General features: G+C 51.3%; 2 protein-coding genes across 3 annotated transcripts; both read left to right on the forward strand.

The window, feature by feature from the left end:
• Positions 1–3,242: 3,242 nt before the first annotated feature.
• HRCT1 (histidine rich carboxyl terminus 1) lies at positions 3,243–4,375 on the forward strand. Its single transcript, XM_028146072.2, has one exon. The coding sequence runs from the start codon at positions 3,541–3,543 to the stop codon at positions 3,877–3,879; it is 339 nt and encodes a 112-aa protein (XP_028001873.1). The 5' UTR covers positions 3,243–3,540; the 3' UTR covers positions 3,880–4,375.
• Positions 4,376–5,521: 1,146 nt separating this feature from the next.
• On the forward strand, positions 5,522–11,746 carry SPAAR (small regulatory polypeptide of amino acid response). 2 transcript variants are annotated; one of them, XM_028146069.2, is made up of 4 exons: positions 5,522–5,568; positions 6,088–6,220; positions 6,987–7,191; positions 10,178–11,746. In XM_028146069.2, the coding sequence occupies exon 4, from the start codon at positions 10,551–10,553 to the stop codon at positions 10,776–10,778; it is 228 nt and encodes a 75-aa protein (XP_028001870.1). In that variant the 5' UTR covers positions 5,522–5,568; positions 6,088–6,220; positions 6,987–7,191; positions 10,178–10,550; the 3' UTR covers positions 10,779–11,746. The 2 variants fall into 2 exon arrangements, with proteins under 2 accessions (XP_028001870.1, XP_054583177.1); XM_054727202.1 differs by having other exon boundaries at positions 10,297–11,746.
• The last annotated feature ends 254 nt before the right edge of the window (positions 11,747–12,000 follow it).

Here is a 12,000-nt window from a genome sequence, read left to right on the forward strand (position 1 = left end):
CTATAAATTCTTATATACTTTCATTTATAACTCTAATTGTTACTCTGGAATATTGTGTTTTGCAGAAAGGACAGAGCTCTATGTCAATTACATTACAATAAAATCCATAAATGTGTCATTTTCTTTTATTAATTTAATTTACCTTTATTTTATTTTTTAAAGCAAACAAAGAATGTTATATTTTTGTAGCAAAATATAATTACAAAGTTGATTCAAGAAGATATAAAAGATATTTATAGACTAATACCTATAGAAGATACAAAACAATAGTCAATCATCTACCCTAAGAAAAGTCTGTTTTAAGATGGTATGTAAGGCAAATTGTACTGGGCTTTCAGCAAACAGATTATTCTCAGGCTGTACAATCAGAGCATAGTAAAAAAAAGTTTCTAAGCCCCTTTTACAAGGCTAGCTTTATCCTTTACAACAAGTCTGCCTGCACACACACACACACACACACACACACAATCATTTCTGTCATTTTAAATTTCTTCTTGTCATTTAGAGACAGTCACTGTTTTGTTATAATGCATTTGCAAAAATGTTATATCTTCTGAGAGATCCATGGAAAGGACTCTGACATTTTAAATTACATAATTCTGAGAATAGATTTTTCTTTGCACCGGATGAAAATTATTAGAACTCTATAAAGTATCTGGATTTGTAGACATACTGGAAAGAAAAAAATCAGGAGAAACAAAATTTGGTTATAGGACTGAATGAACTGAAAATAATTATAGTTTTTGTAATTTTTTGTTGAAAGTATTGCTGATTTTTAATCTTTTTGTTTTTCAGACATAAGAAAACTTGTTTCTTTTCTTAAAGCAATTTGGTAAATTATATTTTCATAAGCAATATTGAGGAATATATATTTTTCTCCCTACTTATCCATCTGGAATTTGGCAACTCTTAATGAGTGATTATTATTGTTCCCATAGCAACATACTTATTTACATAAATCCAATAAGAATATAATTCCTTCAGCCGAAACCGGTTTGGCTCAGTGGATAGAGCGTCGGCCTGCGGACTCAAGGGTCCCAGGTTCGATTCCAGTCAAGGGCATGTACCTTGGTTGCGGGCACATCCCCAGTAGGGGGTGTGCAAGAGGCAGCTGATCGATGTTTCTCTCTCATCGATGTTTCTAACTCTCTATCCCTCTCTCTTCCTCTCTGTAAAAAATCAATAAAATATATTTAAAAAAAAGAAAGAATATAATTCCTTCATAACAGGACATAAAGTCAGTTTCCAAGTGTGGTTTTATTAACCAAGACTTTGTCTGGAATGTCATGTATGAGAGAGACGTTCCAGGACTCTCGATGTTGCCAGAAAGTTTTGAGGAATGAAGAATGACTTTGAAGGGATAAGCCCTTGGAGAAATAGCCTGGTATGTTGCTTGGTCACATGGTTCATGGCAGTCTTTCCAAGTAAGTGCTTTCCTGAAAGATGGCAAGGAGGAACCTCAAGACACCTTTGGCGCCTCAAGGACTTAAGGACATACAGTTATTCCAGGCAACCGTGGCTTTGGCTTCTCTGCCCTGAGGGGCCTACAGCTCACTAGAGCTCAATCTAAGATTCCTTATAAATGAATGAAATTCCAGCAAAGCAAATTCGAGAAAGCCTGTGTGATCAATTTGATCAATTGCTACTCTTGTTGTGTTTATGCAAATAGGCCAAACAAAAAACTAGACTTGATATAATCTCTGAAAAAAAGGGTAATCTTAGGGAGAAAAACTGTGCTTCAATTGAAACCACGATGTCCAATTGTGGGTATTAGATTCCAGTACAATTAACTGTCTTCAAAGTTTATTTTTAAGGCTCTGTCTGTGTATGTCATACAGGCCTCAGCCCTGATGACATCACCAGAAATGTTCTAACTACAGACAATCTATCAGATTGTCCCTGTATGATTTCATTCCAGTGGAAGCCTTGTATCTGAAAATCTTGCTGTTTATGATTTACTGTATGCCCTAACCTTTGTGTTTTGTTTGTTTCTGTTTTCATAGAATGTATGCCTAAGTTTACCGGATTCCTTGCTCACACAGTATAGGTCTCACTGTAGAAGCCATCTGCATTACTGTGTCCTAAAAGTAAGACTCAAAACGGTTTAGACTTATTGAGTCAATGAAACATGGACTCTACTATTGGCTTCAGTTAAAACTACTTTCCCCTTTTTGGCTCCCTCTTTCTTTTGTCAGACAAGGAGGACTTTAGGACTCTGTCCCCCATCAGCAAGAAGCAGTTTATAGAAGAGACCAACGCCCCCTTTCCCTGAAAGGGTTCAGAGCCAAAAATCCACGGGGGAAATTATAATAGGCCAGCAATAATACAATTCAGCAGCACGACACTTTCCATATAAAACTGATCTCATAGATATAAGATGATAACACTGATTGGGGGGGGGGGGCGTTGTAGAGGGAAGGGCACACAATAAGAATAGGACCACAGTTGTTTAATGATTACTCACCTTACTAACTATAGATAAGAGGTTTTCTTACAGACCCTGGAAAACTGGAGGATGTCCTGCTAGAAGAAAAACAGAGCTGTAAAAAGATAAGAGACACCTGGATGAGTTCATTGCTCAGAAAAGAACATGCATCTTGAGAACAGACAGAGGACAGGACTCTCTTTGATTTGGTTGCTGTGCCTAGACCCTGACCCCCTCCGGGAGTTTGCCTCAGGAATGCTAACCATTCTCAGGTTCCAGGAACTGGCCAAGCTGGGTTTTAACACTATTGAAACGTCAAGATCCTGGGAAGAGACACAGGACCACAGACCCTGCAGCCACCCCTCTGTTCCCCCTTGCATGCAGCCTTTCTTCCTGGTCCCTATTTAAGCCAGCTAGTAGGAGGTGCTCGAGCAGATTTTTGTGGATGACTGCTGCCCTCCCATAGTGCCGGCATTATTGGAATAAACACTCATGTATGATTCAACCCTGTCTCTGCTTAATTGGCTCAAGTGGTGACAGGAAACCCTGAACCATTTGTTGTCTGGTTTCACAATAATATTGATGGCACACGTGTTAGGAACTGGTTTAAGTGCTTTATATATCTTAACTCCTGAATCCTCAGAAAATCCTAAGAGGAAAGATACTCTTATTAGCCATTTTACAGATGAAGAAACGAGGCACAGAGAGGACGGGCTAGTGAGTTGTGTGGTTCCAGAACCCATGTTCTTAGTCACCGTACTTTATTGTCTCTAAGAGGGAGGAGCTGAGGCCCAGGGAGCGGAAAGGGCAGGCCTGGGCACTTGGCCAGGCAGCAGGGATGGGGGCCTGGACCTCTTATCTGCAGACTCAGGGCTCTTCCCTCCACAGCCCTCCGCCTCTGTCCTCACCCAGCCTCCCCTCAGAGTTAACAGTTGCCTGGCCTCGCCCTGGCCTGCAGCTCCAGCCCAAAGAGGCTGTGTCCACATTCCCTGGCTGCTATCCAGCCTGCAGGAACTGAGACAACAAGGTTCAGCGACTGGGAGGGCTGAGCAGAGGCCGCTGGAGGGGAGGAAGCAGCAGGAGCCACTAAGCAGAGGGGACTCTCCAGCTCCCAGATGCTCGGGCTCCTGGGAAGCACGACTCTCGTGGGCTTGATCGCAGGCACTGCCCTGGCCGTCCTGCTGCTGCTGCTGGTGCTGGCCACCTGCCTGCACGGTGGACAGCAGGACCACGATTTGGAGATGAACCGTCCGGCTGTAAGGAGAAACCGAGTTCGGCAGACCCGGCCTTGGTTCTTCCCAGCCCGGGGCCGCCTGGGACACTTTCACCATCCCCACCATCCCCACCATCCCGGCCATGGGCCTCACATGCACCACGCGGGACTGCACCACCATCATCTGCACCACCACCGCCCCCACCAGACCCACCTCCACACCCACCGAGGCCGCCGCTGATGCCCGTGGATGGCAGCCACTGCCTGTCCTACCGTCTCCAGGATGAGTGGACCCCATGTTCCGGTGCAGAAGGGCACCTCTCTGTGTGAGCACCGGACTGCGCCTCGGTCCTGCATGGGCTTCATTTGCATTCAGTGCCCCAGTGAGCTGTGGAGCAGAGGACAGGACGGAGGAACACCTGGGGTGGCCCTGCTCATGCTGCAGGGCGAGGAGGGTGAGAGCAGGGGTGATCTTTGGGGGATGGACGCCACCTTGCGACTGTAACTTCCAGTGGGCACCTGCGGTGCACTGGTGCACGCTGATGCGTGGAAGATGTGCCGTGCTCTCTCTGAAGTGCTCCCCTCTGACACCCTCCTCTGGCTTGGGGGTGGGAGGTGGGGGTAGCTGGGAGGGGCCCTGGCAATGCCCTTTCATTTGGACAAGGCAATATGAGGCTGCACAGTTAATTCACGGGTGACTTAATACAAAAATAAAAATAAAAACCACAAAGAAGCTTTGTGAAGAGGCTCTTGATTACAACTCAAGTGGGAGGGAGGGAGCAGCCAGGCCTGAGTCTGCATTGCCCTGGGACCTCCCGCTCTGACGGGAAGTGAGTGCCTGGGCTGGTGGCTTCTGGCTGGGGTTTGAGGGCTGGCTGTGCAGTGGGGGAAACTGGGTGGGCTCTGCAGTGCCTGGTGGACAGGAGGTGAGAAAGGCCTGGGGCCCGAGTTCTGAGGAGGATTTAAGGCTTGGGTGCAGCCCTGTCCAGAGGGGGCTTTTACCCTTGCTGGTTTGCTTAGTGGATAGAGCTTCGGACTGCGTACTGAAGGGTGAGGTTCGATTCCGGTCAAGGGCACGTACCTCAGTTGCAAGCTCGATCCCTGGCCTTGGTCAGGGCGTGTGCAGGAGGCAACCAATTGATATCTCTCTGACATCAATGTTTCTCTCTGTGTGTCTCTCCCCTCCCTTCCACTCTCTCTAAAAATCAAAGAAAAATAGCCTCAGGTGAGGATTAACAAGAACCCCCCCTCCAAAAAAAAAACAACAAAAAACACAGAGGGGGTTGTCTGTGTGCCGTTGGGGCGCCTCAGAAAGAGGAGGGCAGAGCCACCCAGGCTGGGCCAGGGTTCTACCTACGGTGCTCTTTCCAGCCCATTTTCAGGGCAGACTGAGCTCTGGGACCTGCAGAGCCCCTCCCCACTGTCTGTATTGAATTCAGTGTTTCCTTGGTAACTGGGTCAGGGTTTCTTATCCAGACCTTGAGTCCCCAGCCAGCTAGCTTGCCCTCCTGGTGCCTGTGTGTGGCCATGGGGTTGGGGGCGGGGGGGGGGGGGGGGGAGAGGTTTCTTTAAACTGGGGATGTGGTGCTGGGTGGTCTTGGAGAGTGCTTGCCTCCTGGGGTCTCAGTTTCCTCTTCCCTGAAGTGGGACAGATAACAGAGACTCCTTGCCAAAGCCGGGAGGGGCGGCCGGCTGGGAGGCGAGTTCCCAAACATCCCAGGAATAGCTGGCAGAATTCCACAGGGTGGAGGAAATCCTGTTCCAGGCCTGCAGCCTGGGCCTGTGAGCTGGGTGGGAAGTGGAGGGAGGAGAGGACTGGGGGCGTGGGGAGGGGCCTGAGAGCAGGCCAGAAAGTCAGGGGCCTGCTGACTCACAGGGACAGAACTGAACAGAACGTCCTGTTTCTTTTCTGTCTCCCTGTGGATTCTCTGTGAGTGCTTGGGTTGGGGGTATGGGGGCGAGGGAGGCAAGTTCACACGGACAGTCACACTAGGTTTCTGGGATGGGAAAGTGGACCCTGTGTTTCCATGTGTTGTTGATTTTATCTGTGCAGTGTCCTTCCAGTCTGCCTCCCCTCCCCCACCCCAGTGCCCACCCTGGCTCATCCCCCCCCCCAGCCTGGGTCTAGCCCTGCCGCTTTCTGAAGCATCTCCATGAGACAGCCGGAGGGAATGGCTGAAACTCCTCATTGCCCTTGGGATGAAGTCTCTGCCTCTTGGTTGGCCATTCAAGGCCCCTGGTCTGGTTCGCGCCTACCCCTTGCTCTTTTGTTCCATTCACCCTGCTCCAGTCTCAACCCCAAAAAACACCCTGAACTTCACCCTCTCTGTGTCTTTGTCCAAGAAGAAGCCCTCCCATGGGTTCCCAACTTTATTATTATTATTATTATTATTATTATTATTATTATATTTATTTTGGAGCACTGACCACACTTTATCTCTCTCCCCAGAGATTTATGGCAGAATTCAAGGGCCCTGCACTCATAGAGCGGAGAACTCTCTGGGGGCTCCCTGCCCCTCAGCACAGAACTGGCCCACACAACAGATCCTCAGGAAGGATTCTCCCCTGGAGACTCTGGAAAAGTAAATACGATTGGGGGTGGGGCCTGAGGGACACCAAGTAGAGCATAGGGCCCTGTGGGATTAGGTCTTTGGGCTCCTGGGGCCTCCCAGGAGGCCCCTGCTCCATCTCCCTAGTTTTGGGGGTGGGGGTGGGGTCTGAAAGGCAGGAAACATTTAACAGGTGGAGGCTGTAGCCCTCTGGCCATCTCCCCCTCCTCTCTGCAGAGCCCACGCCAGTTCTTTATGGCAGGGTGCCTGCATCACCTTTTCCCTTGTTAATGGAAGTGGGAGGTATGGAAAGTGGTCTTTTTTTTCCGGTCATTTGATGAAGATGATGCTGGAGGACACATACGTATCTAAGTGATAGACATCTTTTGGCATCTGGGGCAGGGGCTGTATATCACAGGATTAGGAAAGACACAACTCTAAGAAAAGGGGTGGAAAATACCCTTAGGACAAACATCTCTGAATTGTGGGCAAAGGTTGATGGCTGTCTTGCTCTTCTCAGCTCTCCTGATAATGCTGATAAACGGAAACAGACTGTTGAGGATGGTTGGGGGCGAGGGTACTGAGCTGGGAGGAGGTGGAGGCTGCCCTGGCTGGCCTCCTGGGCTCCACTTCCTTGCAGCCCATCTCGAGGGCAGATAAGCCCTGGGACCTGCAGAAACCCCACTCCTGCAGGAGGTGTCTGAACTTGGTCCACCTTTATCCATGTTTTTGTTGTTGTTGTTGTTGTTGTTGGTTTGCCCTGTGCTTGAGATGCCACATTGGTCATTCCATGTTGCAGATTGCCAGTGTGAGGTCCATGAAGACTGCTAAGAGCCTTCAAAGCAGACTGTGCTGTCCTCACTGTATAACTGGGGTCCCTCTCATTATGCCACAATTACTGATTGCCTATTATGAGGATGGACCAGAAGGCCTATTTTACAGGTGAATCCAAGGAGGGTCCCCAAATCTCAGAAACAGAAAAGGAAATCGATACAAGGCAGAAGGTAAGAGGCCTGAACTCTTGTACTTTATTCAACTTTATTTTAATTTTTATTAATTTCAGAGAGGAAGGTAGGGGGAGAGAGAGAGATAGAAACATCAATGATGAGAGAGAATCATTGACCAGCTGCCTCCTGCATGCCCCCTACCGGGGATCAAGCCTGCAACCAGGCATATGCCCTGAACAGGAATTGAACCATGACCTCTTGGTTCCTATGTTGACTCTCAATCACTGAGCCACGCCAGCTGGGCTAGTTTTTAAAATGCTGAACAATGCACACCTACCACAGCTGGCCTCCAACTCCATTCACCCACAAAGAACAGGCAAACGAGAAGTCAAAGGAACAAATAACCCAGCTTGAAACCGGGTCTGCCTGATACCCTCTGTCTCCTGAATTGACTAGTTGATCTTGGTAATTCAGTCTGAAACCACCAGCACCAGATTGGCTCCTCACATTTCCTTCTCTCTGGTTGTCCCAGTTAATACAAGTAATTCCAGGTGTCCAGCTTCCAGGCATGGCCCCGGCTTGCTCCGTGCTCCTCCTCTGCCCTCTCGGAGGAGCAGCCCCAAGCCCGGGTTTGTTCAATCATCTTAGGAAAGGGAAGGGTGAGGATTTGACAGGGCATCCTACTCACAGTAGTCACTCTCCCATTCTGTGTGTAGGCAGTACTTTAGCTGCTACTAAAGAAAGTTTCCTGGGGCCTTGGAGAAATCGAAAAGGACCCCGGCTGTGTGACCTTGGGCTAGTCCTTAGCCCTCTCTGAGCCTCCATACGCTGATCAGTAAAACTGTAGAATGAGGGGAATGCTCTGTGGAAATGTAACTGGACAATCAATGGGTTTGGGCTGCCTGTCACTACTTGAACCAATTAAGCAGAGACACTGTTGAATCATATCTGAGTGTTTATTCCAGTATGGGAGAGCAGCAGGTCATCCACAAAAATCTGCTCTACCTTTCCCCATAAACCAGCTGCTTATATCAGGTAGAAGGGCAAAGATTACCTGAGAAAGTAAGAATTACAGGCACGGGAAAGTAGGCAAGGTATAATGGTTACAGGCAAGGGGGCTGGGGGTTACAAAGGGCAGGTGCCTCCAGGACTAGATTGTTTCAGCCAGGAGGCTGTAAATCTCTCCATAGTGATAGGCAGTTCTCGGGAAAGAAGGATGGCCTGCATTCCCATGTCAGCTCCCATGTCCCAGGGCATACAACTCTCAGCCAGGTTGTAACGTGCTTTCTCTAATCAGAACATAACTATCATGGTAAACAGAGCATGATTCATATTTCTTACTAGAGGCCCGGTGCATGAAAATTCATGCACTGGAAGGGGGGTGTCCCTCAGCCCAGCTTGCCCCCTCTCACAGTCTGGGAGCCCTCAGGGGCAGGAGGCGACCCAGTGATCAGGGGAAGGTGACGCCCCCATCACAACTCTGCTGCTGCCACTGCCGGCAGCGAAAGCCTCAGGTGGCCCTGCGTGGCTGGGCTGCCGCCATCTGAGGCTTGCCTGCACCTTGGGCTGGCCCTGGGCGGCTGGGGGACTGAGGGGACTGGGGGACTCTGGAGGCAGGTGCGCAGAGCGGCCGGACCCACCTGGGGGCAGACCCGGCTGTGCTGTGCACCTGCCGCCCCAGTGGGGCTGAGGGGACTGGGCACCGCCATCTTGTGGCTGTGGGTGCCTCCATCTTTGAGGGCATGGCAGTCAATTAGCATATTGCCTTCTTATTGGCTGTGGGCACCACCATCTCTGTGAGGGCATGATGGTCAATTAGCATATTCCCTCTTTATTAGATAGGATAACTGTAGCTATCCCCACTATTCTATTTCTGCCCCTAACAGAAAGAGCATTGAACTAGGAGGGAAGGCCAGGAAGCCCCTCTTCGGCCATTTGGTGCTCTTGTTATCACTACAAATTAGCAATAGGCCACAGGTGTGCTGTAACCTCTGCTTACCAGCATCTGAATCTGTAAAAGGGAGATGAAACCACCTCACAGAGTTGCTGGACCAATTATGTGAGCGAATGCCTGGCTGTGTCCTCTTCCTGGAATTATTGTTTCTCACTACTCCACTGCTCAGAGCTTGGGTAAAGTGGGGCTAATAACCCCGTCTCCTTTTTAGACGCGGTGGCCTCAGGAGGTGCTGGCTGTGAAAGGGCTGTGACGGAGTGAGTGTCAGGACGGAGCCCCTTCTGGCAGACTCCTCAGTGGCCCGGTCCTGGCTCGCCCCCACCCAGTGAAGTGGAGAACCTGGGGCGGGGGCAGGACTGGAATGGCCTGAGTGTGCTTGGGTGGTGGGATGAGTGCAGTCACCAAGGGCGACAGGCAGCTGCGCAGGCCCTGGGTCCCCACTCACCGCTGGGGGAAGGCATGCAGGAAGTAGTCCTGGGCCCTCACTCACCCGGCCGGAAGGCATTCGGGAAGTGCTCTCAGCCACTCAGACATCTTGGAGCCTTGTCCCAGGCTGGACCAAAGCGGCAGTACCAGGGTTGGGCGTGCCGTGACCTGGCTCCTGGGGTGGCCACCAGGTCAGGAGACCGTGGAACCACATACAGTCAGAGCTGTTGTTCCAGACAAGCCCAGGGTAAGCGTTCACAGCATCTGAGGGTGACAGCGGGCGAGCGGGCGGCACAGAGGGCCGGGGGCCGGCACAGCAGAGGGCTTCCTGGGGAGCTGTAGGACAAAGGCCACATGTCCTGGCCTCATCTAAACACACTCTCCAAACCCAGGCAGGAAAGCAGGCCACATGCAACAGACCGCCCCCACAGCCCTGCCCCCAGCCCCTATGGACTCCCAGATGCCCCCACTGTGTCCAGGGTTGGCATTGTCTTCTGTCCACCTGTGTCCCTGCCCCAGCACAGGCCCGGGTCTCAGGAGGCAGCAGATGGGCTGATTCAAGGGCTGGCCCACGGTTCCTCCAGGGGAGGAGCCCGGCTCATCCCGGATCCACAGGACGGGGAGTCTTTTGTCTGAGTGTACAAACTCTCCTGAAATCCGCAGGCGTCGCCAGAGGGCCGGGCTGGCCAGGCTCCCTGTGAGCAGCCTTCTGCCCCCTCCTCCCAGCTCCTCCGAGCTCGGGAGACTTGAGCGCACATCTCTCAGGTCAGCGTTTCTTCCAGAGACGCCCAGTGGAGTTGACCACAGCTCTCAGAAGCCTGGCCAGACGCAGGAATCAGTGACCGAGGTCGGAGCAGTGCCATGCAGAGCGCCCCACGGTCTCGAGGGGGCACGACCCAGGACCCCACACCAGTATCTTCTTAGAAGACCGCAGGGACCCTGCTGGAAGAGCCACCGAGAGCCCCGTTTCGGATGGGAAGCTAAAGCTTCAAGCTGCACCCCAGGTTGCTCAGTGCGCCAGCTGCCACGCGGGGCCATGGAAACGGCGGTGATCGGCATGGTGGCCGTGCTGTTTGTGATCACCGTGGCCATCACCTGCATCCTCTGCTGCTTCAGCTGTGACTCGAAGGCCCCGGATCCTCAGGGGGGGCCTGGCCGCAGCTTCACAGTGGCCACGTTTCACCAGGAGGCGTCTCTCTTCACGGGGCCGGGTCGCCATGCCCAGGCAGTGGCGGGTGCCCGGGACTTCTGGACCTTCATGTGAGGCCTAACAGCCCCCAGGATTTGCCCTGCTGGTGGGTCAGACTCACCCCCCTACAAGCCTTCCCTGATGTCCCACTCCTCCAAGTCTGGCATTCCTGCCCTTCCCTGCCTGTGCCCAGCAGTCTCCCTGTTGCATCCCATCCCAGGTTGCTATGCCCTCCGGCCTGGGAGATCCACCCTGATGGGACCAGGTGGAGTCCGCCCTGAACCCAAGAGCTCCTCTGGGCTCCGCCCACAGGATGGGGCTCCGGAGAGGTCCGAAGAGTGAGTGACCAAACGGTGTTGGATTGCACGGTGGGCCAGCTCTTCTGATCTACAGGGGAACTGGAATTTATCGGAAGCAGATTCCGTTAACTCAGGTGTATCCCAGGATGCCTACAAACTGGTTCTATTGCCACCAGAGGACGCTGCGCCCTCAAGTGGACGCTTTTTACACAACACTTCTTGCCTGCTCCCCTCGCTGAGCCCTTTTGCTAACTTGCATGTGCAGCTCTCACAGAGCCCAAGCCTGAGGCCAGCCCTGCCAGTCGCCTGAAATCAGCCCTGACGTGCTGAAACCAAAGGGCTGCAAGTGATTTATTTTATAATTGAAGATGTATATCCTTTTATGGGTCTCCCAAGAGTCGGGGTTGGAAAAAACCACAAAAGGAAGCAGAAGAGAAAACCAGAGTCACAGAAAGTATGAGAGGTTTGTTAACAGGAAAGCCAGAAAGAAGACTTTGAAACATGTTTTGAAAGAGACTTTATTACTCTTTTCTTACTGGTCACTTCTATTGGTAGAGAATGTGAGTGATTTGAGCCCAGAATGACAGAAAATCAGGAACTCAGAGACAATGCCAATGCCAGATAAGTTAAAATGTTACATTGAGAGCATGTAACAGAGCTCTTGTTCCATCACAAAGAACAGCTCAGACCTTTTTCATAGAAAATCTGTTTTCTCTGTACCCACGAAATAAATGCTGTGCCATACTTAGAGTACAGTTTGAAAGGTACAGAATTCTGAGTCTCCTGGCTAGCCGTCTCTGTTCAGGACTGGCCCTGAGGGGGCTCTGGCCTCTGAGTGTGCCCGGATCGGCCACCGTGGCCATGTGGCTGCCACGGGAAGGACTTGGAGAGAGAGGCTGGGGCTGCAGAGGCTCAGAGGGGTGCGGGGCCAGGGATAGAGACAGGGAGGTGCAGAGGGCTGGAGTGGATGAGCATGGGGAGGGGAGAGGCACAGCCCA

Source organism: Eptesicus fuscus, chromosome 15, assembly GCF_027574615.1.
Source record: "Eptesicus fuscus isolate TK198812 chromosome 15, DD_ASM_mEF_20220401, whole genome shotgun sequence".
Taxonomy (NCBI): Eukaryota; Metazoa; Chordata; class Mammalia; order Chiroptera; family Vespertilionidae; genus Eptesicus; species Eptesicus fuscus.